This window comes from Phaethon aethereus, assembly GCF_964289735.1.
Source record: "Phaethon aethereus genome assembly, chromosome: 14".
In the NCBI taxonomy this organism is placed as follows: domain Eukaryota; kingdom Metazoa; phylum Chordata; class Aves; order Phaethontiformes; family Phaethontidae; genus Phaethon; species Phaethon aethereus.
This window is the reverse complement of record NC_138590.1, coordinates 1,194,804-1,220,959: the sequence shown is the minus strand read 5'-3', so window position 1 is coordinate 1,220,959 and position 26,156 is coordinate 1,194,804. Positions and strand designations below refer to the sequence as shown.

At 42.8% G+C, this 26,156-nt stretch overlaps 1 protein-coding gene across 4 annotated transcripts in view; it reads right to left on the bottom strand.

Annotated features, from left to right (window-relative positions):
- Positions 1 to 26,156, bottom strand: part of LOC309409823 (protocadherin alpha-C2-like) — a gene marked incomplete at its 3' end in the record, with an annotated part of 92,708 nt that overhangs the window by 24,777 nt on the left and 41,775 nt on the right. For 3 of the 4 annotated variants that reach the window (XM_082006051.1, XM_082006052.1, XM_082006053.1), the window contains exons 2-3: positions 13,519 to 13,577; positions 11,185 to 11,273 (exon numbers count right to left, since the gene is read on the bottom strand). In XM_082006051.1, the coding sequence (XP_081862177.1) occupies positions 11,185 to 11,273; positions 13,519 to 13,577 (148 nt within the window). Of the gene's footprint in view, positions 1 to 11,184; positions 11,274 to 13,518; positions 13,578 to 22,026; positions 24,728 to 26,156 lie in introns of those variants that run through there. The other variant, XM_082006050.1, reaches the window with a different exon arrangement.

Here is a 26,156-nt window from a genome sequence, read left to right as displayed (position 1 = left end):
GTGTATTAAATATCTGAATGTGAAAAAACTGCTGAAATTACTTGAAGACCAGAGTTTGCCGCTTGGGAATAACTAGGTATTTCTTTTCAAGGTTTGAATAACGTAGCTAGAATAAGCAATCCATAGGACCAGGCACTAGGCCAAGGAGGTGTGATTACAAGATAAGAAGGTATAACCTGAGGCAAAATCCCTTGGCCAGCTCTAGTAACCACAGGGACAAATGCAGACAGGGAAGGGCAGAGGACATCCCTTGCCATTAATTGTCCAAGTGAGCCTAAGAAGATTAGCTGCACAATTAGGTACTTAATCAGTGCCACTCCCAGCCCAGGCAGTAGCCTGTCTTGTGTGTGCTTCAGTACTATATGCCTGAGATCTGACCTTTCCATAGAGATTGAACTCCCTTTGTAGGCCCTCAAATCCCACCCCACTCTATGCAACCGGAGAGCACACACACCCCAAGAGAGCCTGTGAATCCACCGGCACCAGATTTGCTTGCCAGTCAACAAATCGTACTTGCTTTTTTCAACAGCTCCTTTTCTTAACAGTCAAAAAACAAGTCATGGGAGGCACATGACAGAACTGGGCCACTAACAACAGCAAATGAAGCACTTGCTCTGTTCCTAATAACAAACTTGATCAAAATATAAGCAATTTAATTTCATCATGTTCAAACCACTACCAATGAATTCTGTTCTAGCTCCAGCCTCTTTGATAGCACTTGTTGTGGAGTAAGCTGCTGCTGTCAACCACTTTGCTCTGGTTGCCCCTCGGTACGTGATCCTGGCACTGCATGCTGACCTGGGGTGTGCAGGCTCTGCACAAGGTCCTCCAGGCTGCCCCAAGTCTCCCCTGCCTTCACTGAACCTGTCCTATCGACCTGTGCAAGCAGAAGCAGCACACTATTCTTCTCAGCGTAAACACATAGAAGCAATTTCCACAAGACTACAAAGGGTTTGTGGTTTTTTTGTTCTTCCTAATCAACCCACCTATTTTGCTAGCTGTGTGTGCCTGCTAAGAGGGAATGCTTTTAGGGATGGGTGACTGTAATTATACAAGACAAGAGCAGAGAAGCTACACTCAGATTCATTCCCTCCACAGCCAGAGCCTTGATTTTCTGAGAATTAAATCCCCATAATGAAGGGGATGCTTTGCATGCTGCTATTACCATTTTACATCTCTCATTACACCCTCTGAGTGCACACAAGTAATGACCGAATCAGTTCAGAGTTTGGCTCTTGAAAGTAAATTGAGCATCTCTAGGACAATGTTATGTAAGTAGTCAGAATGTGTGCTGGAAAAATATGCACGGCACTGCAGCACTGCTTTCTCTGCTTTGTGCAGCCCAGTTCTATTCTGGCAGTCCCACCAAAGCAAGGATACAGCAAAGAGATCAGGGAGGTGCAGAAGAGAGAAACAATGGTCAAGGGGAATGTGAAGCAGCCTCTGCCTGCCTCTTTAAAAGCAGGGCTTGTGATCTGACGTCGCAGGCAAAGGGCACAGCAGTGAAATGTGAAGGCTGAAACAATAATCACGCAGTGTTCGGGAAGCCCTGACCTAACGGGCTCTCTATGGCTCAGCAGGCTGGAGAGGAGCAGGGAAGGACACCCCGAAACAGGCTCGCAGCTCTCTTCTTCTTTGCTCACTCCTGCTGCAGTGAGAGCATTTGGGGCCAGGTGGATGCTGATCCAGTCCACAGCATCGCTGTAGAGCACTGTACGATAAGAATGATTTTTTTTCTGCACCTTGTTTTTTCCTTTTTAAAACAGGATAATGATCATGTCCTCTCCCTTGTGTTCCCAGACTTTGTCTGCCCTGCTCATGTAAGCAGTAAGTTCCTTCAGGCAAGACTTGTCTTTTGCTATTCGTCTGGGCTTTGTGTAGTGCCATCTGACCTGAGAGGCACTGCCACACTATGACATTAATAACAGACGCTGAAGCAATGCCCAGTTACAAAAATAAACACATGAAAAATACATTCATGACCCTTGTGTACAGCAAAGTGCTGCACACAGGCAGACATCCATTAGGGGAAGATGTAATATCACAGAGCGGTCTGTACTCCCTCAACCTCTTTTCTCCTTCCATCACTTGCAATATAAGTACATTCCAGATCAAAATTTCTTAGGATTGCTTAGAATCTTGCTTATTTTATCCACCTATTTTCTGTCAGATGATGAATTGCATATTGCAAGAGATAAGGTTGAAATTCCTCTGAGATCATGAATATAATAGGTTGGTTTAATGTTCACTTGAGTATATTTTCTTGTAAGAAAATCTAAAAGGAATAAAATTAAGCCCACAGCATTAGAGAAAGAGGAAGAAAACCCCAAAACACACACACAAAAGGGAGGCACAACAGGGAGAAAATAAAGCAGCTGTAACCTCATGTAGAAACAATTTGATTACCAGCAATTCCCTGAAGTACTGACCAGATAAACACTTGTTTAGCTTATAAATTCTGACAAGATCACAACTCCAGGTAGTACAGCTGCTTATTTATTGAAACCTCTGCAAAAACAATAGAGATAGGAATCAAAATCCATGTCTTCTGCATAGCTACAGAATACTACCTATAAGCATGCAGGACAAACTCCCTGGCATTGTTACCAAGATCACAACGAAGCATATGCCTAGAGCAATGGACAAGTGAGAAAGTTGCTTAGATTTGAAAATCAGACTTTACTTTATTTACAAAATTATTTCCTACCAGATGTCTAGGGATCAACCAATCACATCGTCCAGCAAATCTATTTTTTTCTAAGAAGTATTGTCATTATCCCTCCGCCTTTTGCTCAGTTACAGCATCATTTGGGGTACGTCTAACTTCTAGATGGTAGGTTAATCAGGGTGGCAAACCGGATAAACTAGCTGGAGTTTTTGATGTTTGATTCAAAAGAATTAACAAACTACTGGCCATTACAGACATAACAAAGTTAACCATAACCAAAATCAGGTGCTTATCAAGAGATGTTACTTTGCTCTTAAAACAAAGAGTAGAGTTAGTAATAGCTATCAAATGAAAAACATTTTTAGGTATAACTGTAACTTCCATTTTGAGGAAGCAAAGAGACTATTATAGGAAAAGATGAATTAAGTAGACAAGGAGTTACTGCCATTAAATTTTCTACTAGCACCTAAATATAGAAATTACAGGCAACTAAACTGCTTGTTTAAAATCTCTTTCTTTATCACTCCTTAAAATGACAGAGTCTTGAGCTGCAGCAGCTTTTGCCCACAGCTTAGGAACACCTGCTTCATATTACTCAGTCACAGAAAACCACTAGCCTTTTGCTCCTGTTACTCTTATTTTATTCCAGGTTCTAGAAATTTTGCAGGTTTCCTGTGTTGTTACTATCTCAGCTGGAACCATCAGTCTTACACGAACCTTCAAGAAATCTGCATTGGAATAATCACCCCATGTGGAGATCAGAAGTTGGACATGGTCATCTCCACTTTAGCAAATTCAACAACTGGCTCCTGTCAAGGACAAACATGGCCCAAATCTAAACGGAAGGGCTGCACATGCACAGGGACTTGACTAAACAAAGAGATGCACAAATACATTCTGCATTGCCTGGGACTAAGGAGAAAGGTTAGATCCTCTCACAAATCTTTGCAGCAGGTGGAACCAAGAATTCTCCACAGTATCTGAAGACATAAACTCTTTGAAGACTATTCACTTTCATAGTCAAAACGAAAGCAAAGTCATAGTCAAATATATCGAGACAAACAGACCACACAACTTTGAAGTTTCTAGCATTAGCCTTTTTCAAATTTTCAAAGTCCTTTTTTTTCCCTTACACTGAGTCTTCAAGGACTAAGGTATAACACACTATTAAATCCCTCACCCATGTCATCTAATTTACTTGGTACACTCCACTGAAAAATAATGAACCCCGTGATAAAGATCATAAATGCTATTGCAGATCAGTCTCTGGTTTTTTCGAGCTAAGAGGAAAATAACAAAATAACAGAAAGTAAGATTAACATTAGGCAAGTCATGACTGCAATTTCTGTATAATATAATCTGTCTTCCCCTCCTTTCTTTGCCCACTTAGCTGATCAGAAATCTAAACTAACCTATTTGTTTACCTCGTCCTGGCTGCAAATACTGAACGCCCAAACTGCTGGTTCAACTATAGTTTGCATATGGTGAAGCAGACAAGTTCCCGGTCAGAACAGTCATCAGCTTTTAAAAAACAATAATCAGTATGTCAAGCTGCATCTGTCATAAAAATATTTACATTTTTTGACATGTTCTTCTGCAAAATCTTTCTGATTTCAAAATGCTATTCCTCAGCCCAAGCAACATCTGAAATTCTCAGCCTTCTCCAGCTTCCATCAGGCTGTCAGAAATGAGAAGCATTTATCACAGAAAATTCTTAGTTCAGTGTGAAATATTGAAAAGGTGATGTGTGGCCAAGCCAGTGATCTACATTTCAGCATTCCTGGAATAACAACAGAGAGGGGAGACACAGTGGACAGACGAGCAGGAAGAGACAAGAGTCAGATGAAAGGAATAAACAAGTTTTGAAGGGAAATAGAGGAGAGAGAAGTGCATACTTGGCAAAACAGGTAACAGGAAAGAAGTTAAAATGGAGGAAGCAGAAGTGGAAAGCTGAATAGCAGGAAGTATTTAGGGACTATCCTGGGAATAAATTATACTGGGAGTAGGGACAAAACTGAGGACTGTGCATCACGTTGAAGGTTTCAGCAGCTAGACGGAATTAACTTGAGAATTCAATGACCAAGGTCAAAACATGAGTTAAAGAAAGGGATTTAGCCTTATATGGTCCTAGCAGATTATTTCTATTTCAGTATAGTGCCATTGCTCTGCATCTACACGAGAAAGCTGGCATGATTTTCTCCTCTGGACTCTACAGAGCTGGTAGAAATACTGCAGCTTTAAATAATGATTTTAGTATGGTTTATCGGGATGATTTTTTCCATGATTACAAGAGGCTGTGAACCAAATCTCTATGACATTTTACTATGTAGGCTCAGGAACTGGTTAAACTGACCTTCATTTTGGGGATCTATTAAATTGCTGATTTGAAGACTAATTTTCACAAGAAACATTAATAATTTGGCTGTTCTGTATTTTCCCTATTTTCTCCTTTAATAATATTACACTTATTATGACAGTGTTTCTTAGACCACTTAGGTATGGTTCTTAGAGCTGGTATTTTGATATGTAGGTATTTCTGGTTTTGAAAGTTGAAATGATGAAATTCCATGGAAAATTGGTTATTAATTAAAATCAATATATAGGACAGAGATGTGCACAGCTGCATTTTCTAGCTCCTTCCATTTTAAACAGCTACAACATTCTGTAACAAAGATCCCAGTTTTGTATTCTGGGTTGCTAATTAGTTATTATCTTTTACAGCTTTAATCAATGAACTGCTAAAGCTAAGCCAGACCAGTGTTCTGTTCCGTCATTTGTAAATTAACCTTTAACCTAAAAGCAGCAGCATTTTTGGCCCCTGCACATTCTTTGCAGTGACTGCTTGATGAGTCTTAATTAATCCCTTTTTCTGTAGATAAAGAAGGTCATTTGAAGAAGGAAACTCATTGACATTTAAGAAGAAATTGTTCTCCATTTACAACCACAAGGTAAAGCTGTATCATATGAAATATGTTATACCTGAGGTCTTACAGCATTCAGTTGTTTTTTTTAGGCTCTTTCTCTTTAAACTGAATTTTTAGAAAAATACTTCAAAAGCCGAGAGCCTTGTGACAGCATTGTGGCCCCTGTGAGCTTTAACTGGAGTGTTATGCCTGCTGAATTTCACAAACAGTGTCTGTTGCAACAGTGAGAGAGTCAAACTTAAAAAAAAATAATTAATTCATTCCCTTCTGTGCTGATGTTAAATGGACTCAAAGACACACAGAGATCAAATGATTATGCCATGAAAAGAACAACTAACTTCAATGTGTCTTTCTGTCGCCCTCATCACAACCTATCATCTAATCTTGGTGTGCCAATCTCCTTTCCAGTGACCTATGCTCAGCAGTCACTTAAGAGTCTATACTGTGCTATTCCCAATGCTGTAGACCTTCTAGCATCCTTTTCCAATTGTTTTCCTCTACCAGATCCCCTGTGCTCACCTTCCTATTCCAAGATTTTTCCTGGTGTCCCCTCTCATGTCCTTAGATTTCTCTGCTCAGATCTCTCCTGCTTACACTAATGCCCCATCTCTCATCTGGGCCCTTCTCATACTGTTCTGTTGGAAGAAAGTGTCTCTTTCTAGAGAACATTCTTATTCAAGTGGGATTTACTTGCTTGACATACAAATTAGTCTGTGAAACACAGAACTGTGTATGCCACAACTTGCACTAGATGATGATGATGATGATGATGATAATAATAATAATAATAATAATAATAATTTCCTCTTCTATCAAGGCATTCTTGGACATTTTTATTAAAATCCATGCAATCATCCCCTTTTCCTTTCTTCCCAGCTTTCCCACAGACATTCTGTTCACAACACTCTACCCCAAACTAACAGTATAAAACTTACTAGGAACACTGACTTTACCTTTCAGATAACTTTGCTTATTTGCCATATTTATAGTTGTTTCTCATTTAATTTTCAGTATTCATCACTTATTCTACAGCCCATGCCCCATCAATGGACCTCTTCTGCTTTCCAGCTTTTTGCAGCAGGAACCATCCTCTGAGAGAAACATAAATCTATTCCAGAGGAACTGTAGTTCCCAGCATTAAACCAAAGAGCCTCTGTAGTTAGGCAGGAGGTAAGGAATAGCAGGAAAAACTGAGTAAAGAGAGGAAAGCTGTGATAGACAAAAATTTCAGAGGAGAACTGTTGAAAGAGTCAGGCTTGGGGTGATGGGATATATATACACGAACATATATATATGTATATATAAAATATATATATATATACACGCATAGCACATACAGGCCTCTTCAGACCTTGAGCTGATCACTGGGTTTCTTGGTTATAATATTCCCCTGCCTTTTCATGTAGCTATGAAACCCACAGCTAACTTGTGTCTCCTGCTTATTTCTCTGAAGGAATAGCAGCCAATATCACTACCGCTGTTTACTTGGCCAGTTCAAGGGATAAACATATGCACCATGAGTGTCAAATATGGAGGACTGCCCATGCTGAGGTCAGTAGATTCTCACACAATATAATTTCTTTTTTCATAAGAGTGCTTTAAAAAACAAGACTACTACCCTCTTCCCCAGCTAATTACCTGGGTAAATGCCACAAAACGATAGATACACTTAGAAGAATGTTACCACTGCAAAATCAGAAGCATAAAATTACCATATTTTAGGATTTCGTTTGCTTATGCAACCTTAATTCAGTCACTTGTGCATATTTGTAAGGCTAGATGCTGAAATCCTAGCCTCCTTGAAGTCAGTAGGCTATTTGCCACAGACTTCAGAGATGCCAGTATTTCACCCACGGTCTTCACCTACATGCTTCCAAATTTCAGATGCAGATCTTTTTCATGAGGTCCATTCCTCTGTTGTTTACAATGTTCTCTGAATGGAAATCTTTTTTTACCCCCAAATATACGGTGTGTGGCCCAGTGCCTTATTTATTGCACACGTGTAAATTCTACATTGAATAGAGGATTTTAAATTCCTTGTGGCTGTTTTTCATTACAAAACCTTACCTTTCTCCTGAGTCTTATATGTGCTATGAATGCATCTTTAGACTGTTTTGTGAAGCACTTGCATTACCAGCTCTGTTTTGTAGATTGGAACCTGGAGCACAGAGAAGTACACACAGATTTGTCTAATGCCCACTAATTCCAAGCTCTGAATTATGCGTGGGTCTGATTTATTCAGAATCTTCAGTGTTGTATGTTTAGAGCAAAGTTGCTGTTCATCTTAGTTTTTATTATGAGCTCCCACCATTTATGTAAATCAAGCTCCAGTTATTCCAAGTTAGGCATCCAAAAAATAAAGTTCACTCAGGTTAGTGGTCACCTATATAAAAAGTCTGATATAATTGCCAAAACTGTCAAAGGACATAGAGCAGAAACCAGAAATCTGTCTGCATTTCCTGGACTGACCATATAGCATGTGGGGGACAAATGAGAAATGAGATGCCCCAGAGAGCTAAACCCAATGCTATCCTCTACTGAGAGGGAGTCTGAGCCTTCTTGTCCCACCTCACTTGGAAGTACCCTGACTACAAACCTACAAACTATTGGACTGGTGCATAAGAAAATGCAAAGACAATTAAAAAATGCTGTATTGAGAGTCACTGTCCCCTGCCTGGGTGAAATATGCAATAAAATCAATAGGAGTGCTGTCAGTCAAACGAGGACCAGGTTTTGCTTGGGCAATACATATTTGCTGAAACATCATGTGATGTTTGAGTACAGCTATGCATTAGGAATTAAGGATTTACTGATTTAACACTTGACTTGTTCATCCTTCCTAAAGTGTTCCTATGACATCATCTTTGAATGCTCTCATTGATTAACTCTCTGAATCTGTCTCTGTGAGGCATATTACTCGCGGCTTTTGTGGATTGCTAAATTAAATGAATGGTTTAGTGACAAACTGATTGGGATTAATCAATTGACTAAAACAACTGCATGGAGAAGGTGTGCAGAGAACAGGCTTGGAAGTGGTTTCTAGTGGTCAGAAGTCAAGACCTGCAGTTGCCACAGTATGCTGATGGTAACAGAGATAACAAATAGCTTATCTAGGAGTTTATCGGGACTCAGGTGCACTCCATTCACATGCAAATGATACACAAGAAGCAAATGCATTTTGTTGACTCAGTCAACTGCAATTGACCATTATGAGTTGAATCTCTTCTGAAAAGCATCAGTTGTATATGTTAACCTAATGAAAAATATTCCAGGTCTTGAACTTAAGCCAGAAAGAGAAAGAAGCACTGAAAGAGATATTTGTGGGAAACTGCAGACAGGATTCCAAAACAGTGGTAGTAAACTGCTAAAAATGACAATGTATTTAAGCTATGAGAATGAACACAATCATTAATCCTAACTGAGATTTCCCTACGAATTGCCTGTTTGCTGTTAAGGACCAGGGATATCTATAGCTTTTCCTTACAAAGACTGGAGAACAATATTATGTGAAACCCACTAAAAAAGGGCTAATTAATATTATGTCAGGACCACTAATCCCTTGGGATTAGACAAAGACAAAACAAATGAGTCTTCATTGTGCAGGAAAAAATAGTAATTTATGAGGAACCTGATGGAGCTGTAACTAGTGTGGATGCTCTGTAACACGATTTTAATTAGTCACATTTTCCTGTATGGCAGAAAAATTTCCTGTTGCTGAAGGTATTTCTTACAACCTGTTCGAATACATTACCTAGAAATAAAAACCACAGAGAAACAATGATCTAAATGCTCAGTCCAAGGGCCAGAGTAAACAGCCTTGGCACTTGGACTGTCATCTCTCCAGCTGCCCAGGTCCACAGGGCCTCCTGCCAGCTCCTCTCACTATGACAGTTTTCTCCACCCTACATAGCCACCAACATACAGAGCAGTGTATGACAGGGATGCACTCATTGCATGAGTGCCTCATTGCATGGTCATGGAGGGAAAGAGCAGTAAGAGCCAAGGGTTGCTCTTCAAACAGAGATATTCAGGTTCCCAAAGCGAGTCTAAAATGATAAGACCCAAAAAGAATAGCATGGAGGAGTCCAGACAGTGGAATGGGCTCTGGGACCCAAACACCAACGGACCTACTCAGAAGACAGGACCATCCTTCCTTTGCATTTACATTCAGATACTTAGAAATCTGCATTACCTGCAAGCAAACATCTGGGTGAATATTTGCATCCATACTGAACATGGTATAAGGTAATACAATAAGTGCTCAGTCAAGGATGATTAGTGCAGCTGGAAGCCTGAGGGAACCCCTGTAAAGGTTAGAGTATACTTGTGGCGACATTTTCAAATGCAAGCTCAACAGTTATGCACCCTTCATGACATGCACAAGCTGTGTCTTCCTGCAGAGCCTGCAACAGAAGGAAGGGCACACGAAAACTATGTAATTGTAGTCTAGGGGTCCATTATACATTATATTAATTTCCAAATCTGTTTCTGCAGACAACCCTTCTGCAACACCAGTATGGGTCTTGCTGGGCACCATTAATTCATGGATACGTTGTAACTGTGATTGCAAATCCTGAAGTTGCTCCTCAGCCCTTTATCCAGGCAAAATTCCTATTTAAGCCAAGGGAAAGTTTTGCACCAAAAAAGGGCTAAATAAAGCAGCTCTCACGTCTTTTCTGCTGAAGACCTCACTTCTTGGCCTTTGACCTGTCTCTGTGATATGAGCGTCACATTTGAGTTTGAATTTCTGGAGGACTCACAATGCTTGCAGAGCTCTTGTACAGGTCTCACCACCTTACACAGGGCATCCACCAAATCAACAGCTTAGTTTGGACATGACTGAAAATGCTGACCACACCAGTGACTGGCTGCTCCACTACATCTGTATGTTATTCCTGCTCCAACACAAAAAGTGAGAATATTTTATTGCCTGCACTGCAAAAGATACAGGCGAGGTTTTTTTCTTAACTCAATGAGGAGTTTTGCCCAATTCTTATTGACTGTTGTGAACTCATTGGTCAGTGACTGAGTAAATGAAGCTGCATTCTAAAATGTATTTTTGGTCATTTATTTTAACAAGTAAATAATAGTTTCGTTTCCATCATTGTGTACTAGTGAATGAAAATAGCTAGCAAAAAAATAGGTCTGATTTCACCACAGAAAATGAGAAGAGACATTCAAAGAGACTTACTGGATTTGTAAAAATGACAAAGGGAGAACTGATAAGCTCCTACCCCAGTTTTAACATTCTTTTGAAAGGGAGGGCAAATCACCTCTAGACCCAAGCATGGGCATTTTGAATCTGAATACACACATCAGAACTGAAGCCCCTTCATGACACAAACCAAAACCTTCAAAGGCAGGGTGAAAGCTGGGATCGAGGACTCTATCTCCAGTGCTCATCCGAGACTGAGTAAAGAAAAAGATGTATTTTATGCTTCATTATTCCATTCTATTTAGATTCCATAGACTAATTTACAGGAACTTCACTCAAAGACACAAAACAGAAGAAAAACCAAGATGGAAGCATTAGGAATTCTACTTCAGATAACATTTGTTCCTCACATATATTCTGGATTTTCACCCCCTTACCTGGAGTAGCACTGGAGACCGTTGGCCACTGTTGATCAGGCCCTCCTGGTCCTCCACGTAGGACTCCTGCCTCCTCCATATGCACAGCACTGAATAAGCATATATCATAGTTAGATTATACAGTTCCCCTATGCCCTGGCATTTATAACATTCCCCTTTCTTGCTACTCTTCAAAGGTCATAACTCTTTGTCGCTGTGCAACTTCTACTGTGGTATTGCATGATGGTAAAAAATTCTGCTGGAGCATTGGAGAACTAGCTGTTTTGCCTTGCAAAAATTATCTTTGATCATTTACTAAAACACAGTTGTGGTTAATTTATAAAACAAACATACCTGCAGGACACTTTGCTTCATTGGCTGGAAGTCACTAACGAGGAAGTTACACACCTTTGCTGTTACAATGCACTAACATTAAAGCAACTAATAAAAAGTTGGTGGAATTAGTTCTGAGCTTCTGTCATTATGCTACTTTAGCAGATCCCATCTTCCAGGGTTACTGCATGCTTCTTGTGAGCAATTCAGAAAGAGAAATATATTTTCTCAAATGCAGAAACTAACACAGCAAAATTTATGGTGTCACATTATGAGCACTTGGCCTTGAAGCACCAATTTGAGTATTAGCCAGTACCTTACATGGAAGGAAAAGAAAAAATCTGCTACTTTTAATGCAAAACTAGGCATCTGTGTGTGTGCAATTCCTTACAGAAACAGGATTCTGTGACTGTGTCCATCTCTGCTCATCTGCTTCTCAGCTCCCTTTCACATTCCCAGCTGAACTTAATGGGCAGTTTCAACCAAATATGGCAGATGTCAAGGGTCCTACAGATACCAAATTTCTACATGTTTTATGAAAAATCAGCATTTTATTGAAATCATCAGCTGGGCAGGTCACACAGGCTCAGATCCTGAGATTTCAGGTAAGGATGGGGGCTGCTTATGTGACAAAACAGAGGAACACATACAATTTCTCAGAAAGGCTTCATTAGCTCCCCAGCTTGTGGGATGAATTGTTTTAAATGAGCTCTGACTTTCCATTTATTGTTCAAGTAACTTCAGGCAAGACCTTGAACTCTGTATAGAAAGGAATGTGGATCCACAGGATCATGTTGGGAATGCACAAGAGCAAGCCTAACTCTGAGGACTGGTAGATAAGATGTGCAGGTAGGCAGGAGAATTCCTGCTTCAGGAGCTCCCCAGACTGTTTGTTCAGTTTGCAATAAGCAGTCAGGGATTTAAAAAAACCCTACACAACAGCAGGAACATAAAAGAAAGAAAACAGTTTGCCCAAGAGGCCACAGAATCAAGCTTGCTCTTTCTTTCTTTCCTTCTGGTCCCTGAGGTTTAAGTTCCTTTTCACACAGCAGCCCAAAGTCAGCTGGAGCGGTACACTGTGCCCTCACCCACATGAGGCACAGTCTTAGGGATGGACAGTCTGAATCTGAGTTTTGGACTTCAGCCGTATGAAGACTCCCCACCCCTGTGGATAACAGATAAGAGGTGATGATTACAGTCCCATTGCATCAACAATTTTGGGAAAAGCATGCCATCCTGCACTTTGTAGTGCACTACTACTGCAGCCTTATAATTGCATCTAAATCTGTAAGGTAGTCTTATTAATCATGTCAGATTATACCTGAGTATATAACCAGTTTTCTAATCTGCTTAGGGAGAGCAAAGATATTTTAGTTAGGCTCTACAAAAGCAACTGGATTATAATTCTTTTTTTCCAGGTGTACTGAGTAGCAAATCATAGCAGAGACTGCTTGCAGTGTTAGGCAGAGGACTTTCAAAGATGTCTAAAGAGATTTGGACACAACCTCATTTTTTCTTCTTTGAAAATCTGTTTCGTATCTTCAAAATGTCCTTTAACCTGTGTTAACCATCTTGACTGAACCATGTGGTTAATAAACTCACTGCAGGAGCAGCATACTTTTATGGTAACGTGAGACAGGAAAATGGAAATGCATCAACGCTGCAGTCAGTCTATTGAAACGTATCAGCACAGATGATTACAGGGAACTTTATGGTAAACACAAAGTGTATAACCACAGTTAAATAATTCAATAATTGGAGCAATTATGCCTTGACAGCCTATGTATACAAAGGCAGGATGTAAACACAAAAAGAGCACAGGTAGTACAATAACAGCATAAGATGCAGTCAGACTGAACCTGTAACACTTGGAGATTGCAAGTGCCAGCAGCAGAACTCAGGTGCTTTCCATCTCAGCATACAGATATCATCAGTCTAGGGCATCAGAAGAGCCAGACAGCTTTGTCTTTTTCACAGAGGACAAAGACAGAATTCCCCTTCACGTGGAAACACCATACCTACCTTTGCATTCCTGCCCTTAAGGATGCAGAGTAGCGCCAGTCAGGATTGGGGTGTTTTGGCTGTAGAAACAAAAGCCCAGGATAACGTTGTTAATGTATGTTAAGTGTGCTGAAAAGCGTATCCATCTGGCTAATTTCTTCGGAAGGGTCTATATGGAGCTACTCAATTTTTGTGAACATTCAGAATTGCCAAATCCTTGTAAAAATCTAAAGAAACTTTCAAATGGACACAGAGATTTTCTCTGTAACAAAGAAACTTGTTTGCATGCCAAGGCCTTTGGCTAGAGATGATCTCTGTGGAACGACATTTAATGCTGGAAACCGGTGGACAGTTATTTCATACATTTATCAACATTCTGGGCATAGGGGAAAAAAACCCATCATAAATTCATAATATACATTGTTTACCTGATAAGCTAAGGAAACTTGAGCTCCTGCACTGAATAGCATCTGCCTGACGACGTATAAAATACAGCCCCCTGTGAAGGGGACATGTGGGGTAGTCTGTGAGGTTTCTGCTAGCATTTAGTGTCCTGCAGAGGGTTGCACTAGATTGTATCAGATTTGTGGACTACAGCAAGTCTTTTATCAAAGGCAGATGTGTTCTTTCATAATATCAAGAACTACTACATTCTCCTTATTCAGGACAGGGCATAAGAGATGCAAGGGGAAAATAGCCAGCAATACCCTTTGACCAACAAACCTCAGCATATCAGTGGATTTGCTGCAGAATGCTTTGCTAAATAAGGAGATAGTTAAGAAATCCTCTGTTGATCAAAAATTGCTCCAGAAAAATCTTTTTTTGATGATCAGGGGACCATCACAATAATTTTCAACTACACCCAATGAATGCAAGCTCAGGTCCTTTAAAATTAAGCCCTAAGCATATAAGGTTATTTCTCAGGATTCTCAAGACATTATTCTGTAGGTGATATCGCAGCCAGTGCTTAACCTCACGCACTTGAATTCTAAGAGAGAACTTATGTCCAGAAACATACTGGACTACACTCATTCCTGGTGTGTCTTGTACAGTGCCAAACACACAAATAATATATGACAGTAATGGTTTAATTCTCTTCAAGCTGTTGGAGGCAGATCAGAAATTAATTTTGTCCCATTACTTGAAAGAGAAAGTGTCTCTGCTCTGAATTATTCAAAGCCAACTCTGTCTTTCCTCTTGAGGTTTGGGGTATGCTTTTCCCTGGATCAACAGGGTTTATTCAAATAAAAATGGAGCTGTTACAAGTTACACTATCACTCTATCACCATATTTCCCAGGTCCCGCATCACTCAAGACTGAGATGCTCTTGGATGATGTGCATCCTAGAATTCTTTATGGTCTGAGTTACACAAAAGGGAGGAGGCTGCTATTTGCAACCACACATTAAACATCTGTGCTAGCAATTTCCTTCCCATTTAGCACCCAGTTCTCTGGCATGCTCAGGTTCTGCTGAGTTTAGCTGAAAGTGGCTTGACAAGGAGCCCATAATGCCTGGTTCCAGTATTTTCTGATTCATTCCATTTTGGCTACAGTCCCAGGGATGTCAAAGCAACTCTAAAGTCAACCATGCAGTAACAGTCAAAGAAAGAGGATAGAAAATAATACACCCTGACCAGACCCTCTCCTGAGTTTGCCCTTCTTGATGTATGAAGGGTGCTGACACCCTTATGGTGAAAACCCTTATGCTGACACCCCTTATGATGGGGATTTTCTTATAGCAGGGGAACTGCCAGAGTTGGGGTGGGAGGAAAGCCCCTTTGCTCTTTTTTGCAATGGGAGAGGCACAAATTACTAATTTGTACAGGCTTATAGGCAGTGGGGGGAGGAGAAGTCTTACCACAGACCCAGGCAAAACACAGATGAAATGAGATTACATCAAAGAGTTGGAAAAATCTGACATGAGTTGGGTAGGAGTAACAAAAGAGGAAAACAGCCACTCATTCACAGTATATAGATTTTTGGTTTTCAGATGAGAGCTTTCCAGCTCTTGGCTAGAAAAACCTATGTTTTGTTGCAGTAGGAACTTTCAGACACTAGATCCTAAATGGGTGATGATAGCTGGAGAAACTCATCAATTAGAAATTCATCATTCATTCATTCCACATGCATGGACCAACATTTACCACGTCAATATAACAGAAACAGCAGCAATTAGTAGATTATGGTATTTTTCAAGGGTTACTAACCAGAAGCTGTGGTATCTTGTGGCTACTCCCAAATTACTCTTTAGACAGGGCTGTAGTGCTGCTCCCAGAGGAGCAGAAGAAGGAAAGAGGGGACAGAATTGGAAAAATATACTCTGTAGATGGAAAGATCTATTGCTGCAGTTGACTTTCAGACCTTTTGGGGGCTTTTTTGTTTTTAACTGTGAAAAATTTGATGTCTAGGACTTCTCCACTTTTTGAAGTCTTCACAGGAAGAGCAGGAGGAGCAGGCAGCTGGGCAGCAGCCTGCCTTTGTCTAAACCTGTTCTCACCCAGCTTTACCATGTGTGCACTGCTTGACTGGGGACTTTCAGACCTCAGCAAGAGACGCATGTTTGTCCCACACTTGTGTTATCACAGGCCAGCGTCCTGCAACTTGCAAAATTGGTGAAATTCCAGTATCGTCAGTGTAACTGGCTTCTCCTTTTATTCTGCTACAGACTGTAATTCTTTAAGATCCCCTTTCAATACACCTTTAAATGAAATTGGACAATTAGGAGTGAGAAAAGCAAAAAAACATGACCAATAATAGAAGTGACAGCACAGTAGAAGAAGCAAACCTGTTCAGCAATATCTTCCCCCAATTCAGATGTAGCATTGCTGATTCTTATGGATCCGTCAGGCATTCACAGTCTGCATGCTTGGGTTGGCTTATATCTCTGGCTATGAACAGTCCATCTTTACCAGACCACCCACTGAAACCTGCCACATCAACGTGTGCCGACACACAGCACATAGTCACTGTGTCATGACACAAAATGGCCCATCTCAATGTAGAGCAGTGTCTTCAGCACAGAACCAGGAGACAGGAGTCTGGACAGGAGCTGTCAATTGGCTCCTCTGCAAAGCCTCTCACAGGCTTTGCTTTGAGAAATGTAGCTGTGTCATAAATCAACAACACCAGTACAAGGTACAGCTGACCAGGAAGCATGAGTACAGAGAGGAAGCACAAAGAGGAATACAGAGTCTGAAGTTGTCCAGATGCTTCTCAGTTATATATCCCCATACTCTCGCTATGTCACACAGTGCTGACGAAGATATTATTGTTCCTTTTACATCCCCAGCTCCCAACTCATTACAAGACCCTGTTTATCACATGCCAGCCCCTTCCACTAAGGTAATCTTAGCCTGCCATTTCCCTCAGAGATTTTTGGAGGCCATGTATCAAGTCCAGTGGTCCTGTCCTTACCACTCATCAGTGGAGGTGAGGGAAATCACACGATCCAGCACAGAAGTAATCAACCGTTCCCAGTTTCCCCCATCACTGGCTTCTTCTGATTTAGTAACAGCACACAACACCATATCTGTGAGGAGTCAAAATCTACCCAGGTGCCTATAGAAGCTGTTGTCACTGCACCAGGTGAACACCTTACCCAACAGTTTGCCCCTGCCAGTTCTTCCAGGCACCAGGGTTACATTCTGCCAACCGCATAACCACAAGCATTAATGTGACTAATCATAAACAAGCAACCCTATTTGAAAGTCTGATAGACAAAGCGAATGTATAATATAAAATGGAGCCACCTTAATAGAAAAAAGGCTTGTGCAAAATTTCACACAGTTGTTGTCAAATTGCACAGCATAGGTTAATTTAAGAATCATTTCATTGGTTCATTGAGAATAAATTTAGTTGAAATAAATCATTACAAACATTTTTCTCTTTTTTAGCTAATACTTTAACACAGCAATTACTTGTCCCTGGGATAGAAGGAATTTCAAACATTTTTCTAATGTTGTCCTGATCCTGTATTCATGCAAATCAATGCAAGGGTTACCATTCACTTCAGTGGGTGTTAGAACAGGGCCTGCTTGAGGTAGAGAAGTGTGAATCAAACATTTACAAACGGTTACCAGATAAGGAGACTGCTTAAAAAATCCCACTCCATTCCTATTTCCACACAAATGCACAACAGAATGACATAAGGTATATTTATCAACTATATCGACACTGAAGCAATAATAAAAGGCCTTTTAGAACACCAGACTACATACAGCTCTGCTTATTTTCCAGTGAGACAATGCTCACAGATGTGGGGAAACAGAGGCTTCTATTCCTGATTTCCTTCTGTTAATATTTAGAATTAATTTGATGTGGAGAACAAACTATAGACTGAACAAGTGTTTATCATACAAGAAATGAGAATGGAAACTGGAAAAGGGTGTAATTCAGAAGCCCAAAGATTTTCTTCCTGACAGTGTTCATTTGCATTCTGAGAAAACCAAGGTGAAGGAAGCAGACAAGTGCATTTGTAAAATATATTAAATGAGTTCCATGAGAAGGAAATCTCCTCTGCTTAATATTGGATGCAAATTTCTGCTGGCACAGCAGTAAGCATCAAGCCATGAGTCTGACTGCCCTGAAGCACAGAGCACTGTCCCTGCTTAGCAGAACAGGTTCAGATGCTGCCACTAAACAAAAGAACAAACATTTATAGTTAACCTTTACAATGTCAGTGGGGCTGGAGAATTTCTTAAAGGCTTAAGTTCTTGAACTGAGATTGTAAGATATTCCACCATTAATACCTTTAAAGCCTCTGTGAGAAATCTCTTGGAAAGACTGCCCCAAACAATGCTGTGGGTTTACTAGATTTAGACACTTCAAAACATGCTTGCATTTTAAAGCAGTATCAAGATGTGTTCAACTCAAGTGTTGCTTGGTTTTTCCCATGTGTTTAGCAAGCTGGTTTTGAAGTGTAAAATACAGAGGAACAGCCAGAAACAGCAAACAGTTTACAGCAAACAACCATAAAACTCCAAAGAACCCCTGGGTCTTACCATCACTAATGTGCAGCTTTTGTTTCACTTTCTGAAAGCATGCCCCATGCAAATTTACTTATGAACATCGCATGAAACATCATATTTTGTCAGCCACATGTGTCACCACACAAAAAAGGGTACAGGGAAATGTATGATCAGAAGAGCTGTTCCTATCAAGTATCCAGACTGCCCATTCATCACTAGGAATGTGCCAGGATGCCTTCTGGGGCAGAAAACTCCAGTTAAAACATATATTGGTTTGATTGTTATTCCCTGCATTGAAGGGAAAAGGTTGTCATGAGATGCAAGATATAGCCAATGAGCTTAACTGCACAGAACGTAAGAATGAGATGGCAGAGATGAAAAGACAAACCAAGGACCAGACACTACTCAGACATCACCTGGCATCTTCACAGGCAGATGAGGAAAGGGAGCCCAGACTAAAGCACTGAAACCTTTTCTGAAAATGATGGACCACCACTGCAGCAGCACCCAGTAACAAAATCACATCTTCACACACCCCCTTCACATCTGCGTGCACCCCATTCTCGAAAGACAGGAATCCAGGCTGCCCATAACCTCCCACAGTGCCAGCAATGAAGCCACGGTATTTTGCTGCCCCTATATTTTGCCTACACTGCCTACCTGGTCACCCCACAGTAGTTATCTAGCTGATGAGAGCGCAATACCCATTAACCTCGTGTTCTGATCCTTAACACGAGGCTCCTGCCAGCAATAACTGTTGCTAAGGTTTTCAGTACATTTCTTCATTTACAAAACACACTTGGTTTGAGATGTTCTTACAAACCTATGAAGGACCCTACAGGCAAGCAGGGTGAATGCAGAAGCATGGACTGTCTTGCAGAAACAAGCTCTTATTCCACTGTCACAAGACTAGCAGTGCAAGTCAAAATAATCACAGGAATCAGTGCTTCAACAGATACAAAGAATTCCCTAGCTAACCTTCATACACTGGGTTTTTCCCTCCATGGCATCCTTCTAATGACCCAATGAAGTCAGTCACAACTTAGTGTAAAATAATTATTAACATCTTTGACCTTACTAGTAAATATGAGTAAACAGTAGTAAATATTTATTTACTAGTAACTACCAGCAAATAAATAAGATCTTATTGCATCTACTGGTACTGAGATTAATCCCAAATAACCTTGAAATATTTTTCCTCTTACTATATAACAACATTTGCAAAACATAGCCCCTGTGAAACCCTACGTATGATATGCATGTGTAGAAAGCCCCTTCACCTGGTCCCATCCTCATCACTGAACAACTGATAGAACATAGATTTCCAAAAATTGGGGAAGAAAGAAAAAAAAAAAAAAGGACTTGTTCACATTATCCAAAAGTAACATACGCATCAGAGATTAGCTTTGTAAATCAACACAAGGACAATGATGTCTGTTGCTATGCTTCGCAGGTGAAGGCATGGGCTTTTAAAGACTGATTAAAGTTCACTTTAACCAAAAAGAGAAACACAGCTCTCTTAAGTCTCATAATACAAAGATAATTATCCTTTAAAAGTAGAATTCAGCATTGCTAAGCAATGGAAGGCATCTTCAGTGCATATGCTGAGTTTGAAACAAGGGAAAGATAGGATTTTATAGTATGTAATTAGCTAGGAACCAGTAATTAGGGAATGCCATTACATTCATCCATTTTCTCATGTACACCTGGCATTGATACATCTTCATAGCATGTACTACCACAGGACAGTTTAAGAAGCAGAGAACTAAGAAAAGAACTTGCCACAAGTTGAACTTGTCAGAATTTCACCTCTGTTGAAATCATACAGAACTATTTGAATAATTGATTCCTCTTTTGGATCATAATTCCACACAGGCAGGCATTCATTAGTTTGTTCTATACATCTCTACTTCTGTACTCCAAGTTTGGGCTGGCTTTGCTGCCACTGCCTGCTCTGCGCTGGTGTTCAAAACTTGCTAACTCATTGCATTCAATGGAGTGATTCCCTAAAATGTGATAGGAATCTGTCTGTTAAACTGATTTCCTACCCCTCTTGCATCCAAAGTGAAGCTGTTTTCAATTGTAGCTCCTCTTTGCCCCCTCCAAATCAGATTTAAGCTGTATATTTCACTCTCTGATTCTCCAGCATACATACTTATAGAGTATGTCTCATCTTCCCTCCTATATCAAACAGATTCCAGTCATTTTATTATACTCAGAAATATTTTAAGGTACAAAAACTGTGTAGAAAAAGAAAAAAAACACCCCCCATACCCTGCCACAGTGATTTGTAGAAAAACACTGCATTAATTTATTAGTTTTGAATAGATGACCATTGCTTTCTAAAAGCATTTTTATGGAAAACTTGCTAGCCCTTAAGATTTGTGCATCTTTGTGTTTCATAACAACAGTTACAATAGATGCCAACATCTTCATATGTGAATAAGTATAAAGAAATAAAGAAGTAAATTATATTTCTGTGGCAAGAATACACAAATCAGGCTCCTTTTTATCCCACCACAGTTATTCCCCTAGCTCTCCTATGTCTAGAGAAACAGCACAGATTAATGCACAAACTGATCTTATGCCATCTCACAACTGTATGGTACAAACACCCCACAGTTAATTGCAAAATTTTCCATTTGTGAACCAAAATTAGTCTCTCCTGTGAGTGCTTCTGTGTTTAGTTCCAACATGTGTAGAAAGGAAACTGCACAGAGCATGCAAACCACACACTAACTGCAGACTGTCTGTATTGTTAGCATAAAGCAGCCATTAATTCTTCACCATGGGAAGCTATTGAAAAGGTTAATACACTGCTGGTCAAACCATAGATATTAAACTATTTTCAATAGCAACCCAGCAGGTTAGAAGTTGTTTCACTGTAACATAATGATGGTAACTTGCTGTAATTCTCTAAAAAGACGTCACTGAATTGTCACTCTCCAGAAAGCGTGAAATGCAGCATTGGGTAGAACAAACATTATCAAAGGAAGGATTGCAGTTTTCAGACAACTAAAACACACCTGCATTAGTAAGCAAAGCATATTATTGCAATGATCTAAATTCAACAGCTTTGTCTAGGGATAAAATCAATGAAATAGCAAACATCTATAACTGTCATAAAGTAATCTATTAATTTCCAGGCTAATCACTTATTACTATTTTATTTTCATTATTATTATTCTGCAATATTAGTTTTGTCATTAAAAATTTAAGACCACATGTGTCATTCCCTAGCACTCTGTGGCAGCAGGCCATTTTAGATCTGTAAGAGAAAAGTGAAGGAGGCAACAGTTTATACAGCACATGCTGCAAAAATGAAGTGCATCTCAAACAACACACGCATATACTGAACTTACCAAATGGACCCTGAAAGTCCCAGTATTTACCTAGAAACAAAATGCATTGCACAGATTAGAATTCATTAGAATCATGTTTTGTAGCTCTGTCAGTGAGCCCAAAAGGTAATATGCTTAATCTGAGTTTTCCAGTTTGAACCTCTTCCTAAGTACAGATTTGCTCAGAGCACTGTGCTGGCCATTCATCAACGCAGCCTCACCTCATTAGGAGTAATGGAGTCATTTTTAAGTATGATCAGGTTTTGTGCGCTCTGCCCACTCTGTCCTGTCAGATGCCTCTCAGTCATCACTGCAGAGGGACCAGTAGTTCCTGCTGGGCCACAGGTATTGTAAAACATAAAAGTGTCACTTCCTGATCCTGCAGTTAGGCATGCTTTATAGCAGTAGGTCTTAGTGAGAGACCCATTGCCCCTCACTTCAATGAAATGGGGTTGTACTTTTAAACCGTGGGGCAACCTAGCATCGATGTTGTTGTTGGCCTGCTTGTACAATTCAGCCGGGCACCGTTCTCTGACCCCACAGAACCCTGCACAGCAGGAGTCCCCGTACAGACTGTATCTGTAGCACTTGATAACAGTAAGTCCAATGATTGTGAAAAGGAAAACGAAGGAGATGGCGCTCAAAGCAATAATGAGATAAAGAGTGATCTCTGAGTAATTGCTCGGACTTTCAAAGTGCCTTCTTTTGTCAGGAATGATTTTGGAAACTCTGTCCACCACAGCAACAGTGATGGCTACTGATGAGGACATCGGTGGCTCTCCATTGTCTCTCACTTCCACCGTCAGGTTGAAAGTAGGTGTGCTGTCCTCCCCCAGTTTGCGAGTAGTCCTAATCTCCCCAGTATGGAGCTCTACCCTGAACAAACCTGGTTCTGAGGTTTGCACCAGGTGGAAAAACAACCAGGCATTTTGTCCTGAGTCCCCATCAATGGCTATAATTTTGGTTACCAAATATCCAGCATATGCCGAGCGTGGGATCATCTCCAGGGCTGCTGAAGTGTTGGTTGAGGTAGGATACAGAATCTGCGGAGCATGGTCATTCTCATCCACCACATAGATGTGGACAGCGACAGTGCTGCTCAGTGGTGGGATCCCGGCATCCTGAGCCTGGACAACCACCTGGAACTCCCTTAGTGTCTCATAGTCAAAGGACCTGACAGCATACATGTTGCCGCTATCAGATTTAATGGAGACATAGGAGGCAACAGGTAGCCCTTCAATCTCCCCATCTAGTAGAGAATAGGATACATAGGCATTTTCAGCGGCATCTGGGTCAGTGGCTTTGATAGTGCACAGCAAGACTCCAAGGGGGTTGTTCTCAGGGATGTAAACTGAGTACACAGGTTCCTCAAAGTGTGGAGGGTTGTCATTGATGTCGGAGATCTCCACATGGATCACCTTCTGGGAGGAGAGAGGGGGGCTTCCAGAGTCAGTAGCCGTAACCGTGATGTTGTAGGCTGCTGCTTTCTCATGGTCCAGTTTGCCCTGGGTGATCAATGTGTAGGAGTTCTTGAAAGAGTTGAGTGTGAAGGGGAGGCCAGGGGGAATACGCAGACTCACCTGCTTGTTCAGCCCTGAGTCCTGGTCAGTGACACTCATCAGGGCCACCACAGTTCCTGCCTTTGCATCCTCTGGCACTGGGCTGTACAGGGAGGTCAGGACCACCTCAGGAATATTATCATTGGCATCCACAATGTTGACCAGCACTTTGCAGTGCCCAGCCATAGAGACAGGGCCCTGATCAGTGGCTTGCACATAGATCTCATAGGAGGATGCCTCTTCATAGTCCAAGGTACCATTAACCCGCACCTCCCCCAAGTGTGGGTCCACACTAAAGAGCTGCCTCACCTTCTGTGGGGTGTAGCTGCCAAAGGAGTAGATCACATCCCCGTTGGAGCCCTCATCAGGGTCTGAGGCATTGAGTTTGACCACTAGTGTGCCAGGTGGGGCATTCTCCAGAAGACTCACGGTGTAGGTGGAGCGGTCAAAGGCAGGTGGGTTGTCATTGGTATCCACAACTCGCACAGAGATCTGGGCTGTACCAGACCGGGGGGGGTCCCCACCATCCACCGCAGTAAGCACCAGCTGCTGCAGGGCACTCTGCTCCCGGTCCAGCGGCTGCTGCAGCACCAGCTCCAGGAGCTTGCTGCCGCTCTGAAAGCCTTTAAGGTCCAGGGCAAAGTGGCGGCTGGGGCTGAGCTGGTAGCTCTGCACAGAGTTGGTGCCCACATCAGGGTCCTGGGCACTCTCGATGTGGAAGCGGGCCCCGGGAACAGCAGACTCACTGATTTCCAGACGGTAATCCTGGCGGGGGAAGCGCGGCGCGTTGTCGTTGATGTCCAGCACCTCCACCTCCACGTTGTGCACCTCGATGGGCTGCTCGATGACCAACTCCAGGCTGAGGAAGCAGGCGGGGCGCAGCTCGCAGAGCGCCTCGCGGTCCATGCGCTCCCGCACCAGCAGCGCCCCGCGGCCCAGCTCTAGCTCCAGGTACTGCCGGCCGCTGCCCGAGGTAAGCCGCGCTCCCCTGGCTGCCAGTCGCCGTGGATCCACGCCCAGGTCGCTCGCCACGCCGCCCACGAAGGCACCTTGCGGCAGCTCCTCCCGCACCGAGTAGCGGAGCGGCCCGCTCGCCGCCCGCCCGGAGCACAGCCCCAGCAGCAGCAGGCCCAGCACCACCGCCCAGCCGCGGCTCCGCCGAGCAGCCGCCGCCATGGCCGGCGGGGGTGGGGAGCTGCCGGAGCCCGGAGCCGCCTCGCCCGGCCCTGGCCCGGCCTCACTCCCCGCCGCCGCCGCCCGGTCGCTTCATGCAAGCGGCGAGCAGCAGCAGCTGGCGGCCTCCGGCCCCGCCGCCGCCCGGTCCATGCTCGCCGGCTGCCCGAGACGGCGGCTCCGGGGAGGAGGAGGAGGAGGAGGAGGAGAAGGAGGAGGAAGGAGGAGGGACCGGGACTCGCCGGATCCGCTTTCTCCTGCTCCAGCTGCTGCGCGGGAGGAGGCGGGGGAGGACGCTAAGCCGCGGCTGGCTCCGGTTCAGCACCTGGGCAGGGAACAGCGACACGGCTGCCGGCGGGACCGCGCGCTGCCGGCGGGACCGCGCGCTGCCGGCCCCGCCGCACCGTCCTCACCCACGTGTTGCGGCCCCTCGCGGAGCCGGGCCCCTCGGTCGGTTGAAAGGTTGGCCGCGGGCTCTCGCCGCCGAGCCGCGAGGAGTGCGGCTCCGGCGCCACCGCCTCCCCTCGTCTCCGCCCCGGCTTCGCTGCTGAAGCTTCGGGGGCGCGGGGAGGAGGAAGGGGGGGCGGGGAAGGGCCGCAAACCGCCTGCACTTCTGGACCGGCTGCTGCAGTGCTAAAGTACATCCGCTTGGGAGGGTAAAATCAGCGCAGGGCTCCGAAAAAAAATGGGCCTCCAGCCAGGTCTGGTGCCGTCTGTGTGTTGCTGCAGTATGTTTGACGACCTCTTTCTTGGAGACCTGCCCCTCTGCTCCCTCGGAGATTCATCCTTGCTGCAGCACCGTCCCTCTGCCCAGTCCCTGGGTCCCTCCCTGCCCGGCTTCCACCCTCCCTCCCGCTCGGCTCCCTCTCACCCGTGCTGCAGCCACCCTGCCCCGACAGCAGCTCGGCTGATAGAATTCTGCAGGTCACACCCACGAGTTATGAGCATTTAAGGTGGGCTTCAGTTTCTCATCCAATACAATAGACAGGCTCAAGGTGATCAAGTGCAGCTGGAGAGAAGATGGAGAATTGCAACACCATCTGTTTTCCAGTTACAGTTTTTTCCTGCTCTACCCTTGTGATGGAGGATTGACAAAAAACAGGGCCATGAAATTCAACTAACTCAGCAGTGGGGGTGAGGGTGCTGTAGCTGCAATGACTTTTACCCCAATGCCACGAATCCCAGCAAAGACAATAAACTTAAGCATTCATTGACACAAAACCTAAGTCACTAAGCTGACATTTAATGAGACGAACCACAGGACATAGTCCTCCAGGGGGTGTAACTATGTTGTACCTACTACCCAGTGCAGGGATTGCTTCTCTACTAGTATTTCTCTCCCTGTTGTGTTTTTTTTTTTTCCTTGCTTACTCCACAAAGTCTTTTGGAATGTCCAACAAATCCTCTCTGGCTTGAGCTGGTCTATCAACGGGGGGAGTGACTCCAACATTCAGCTAAAACTTTTCTCATTGCCTTTTGTGGGCCTGGGCACCCCTCACCATGTGAGATGACTTTTGAGAACGCAACCTTACACTATAAATCCCAAAAGTTTTTACTATAATATACCTGATGCACAAACCCCAGAGAACAATTGCCCTAATTTCCCTGCTCATTGCAGG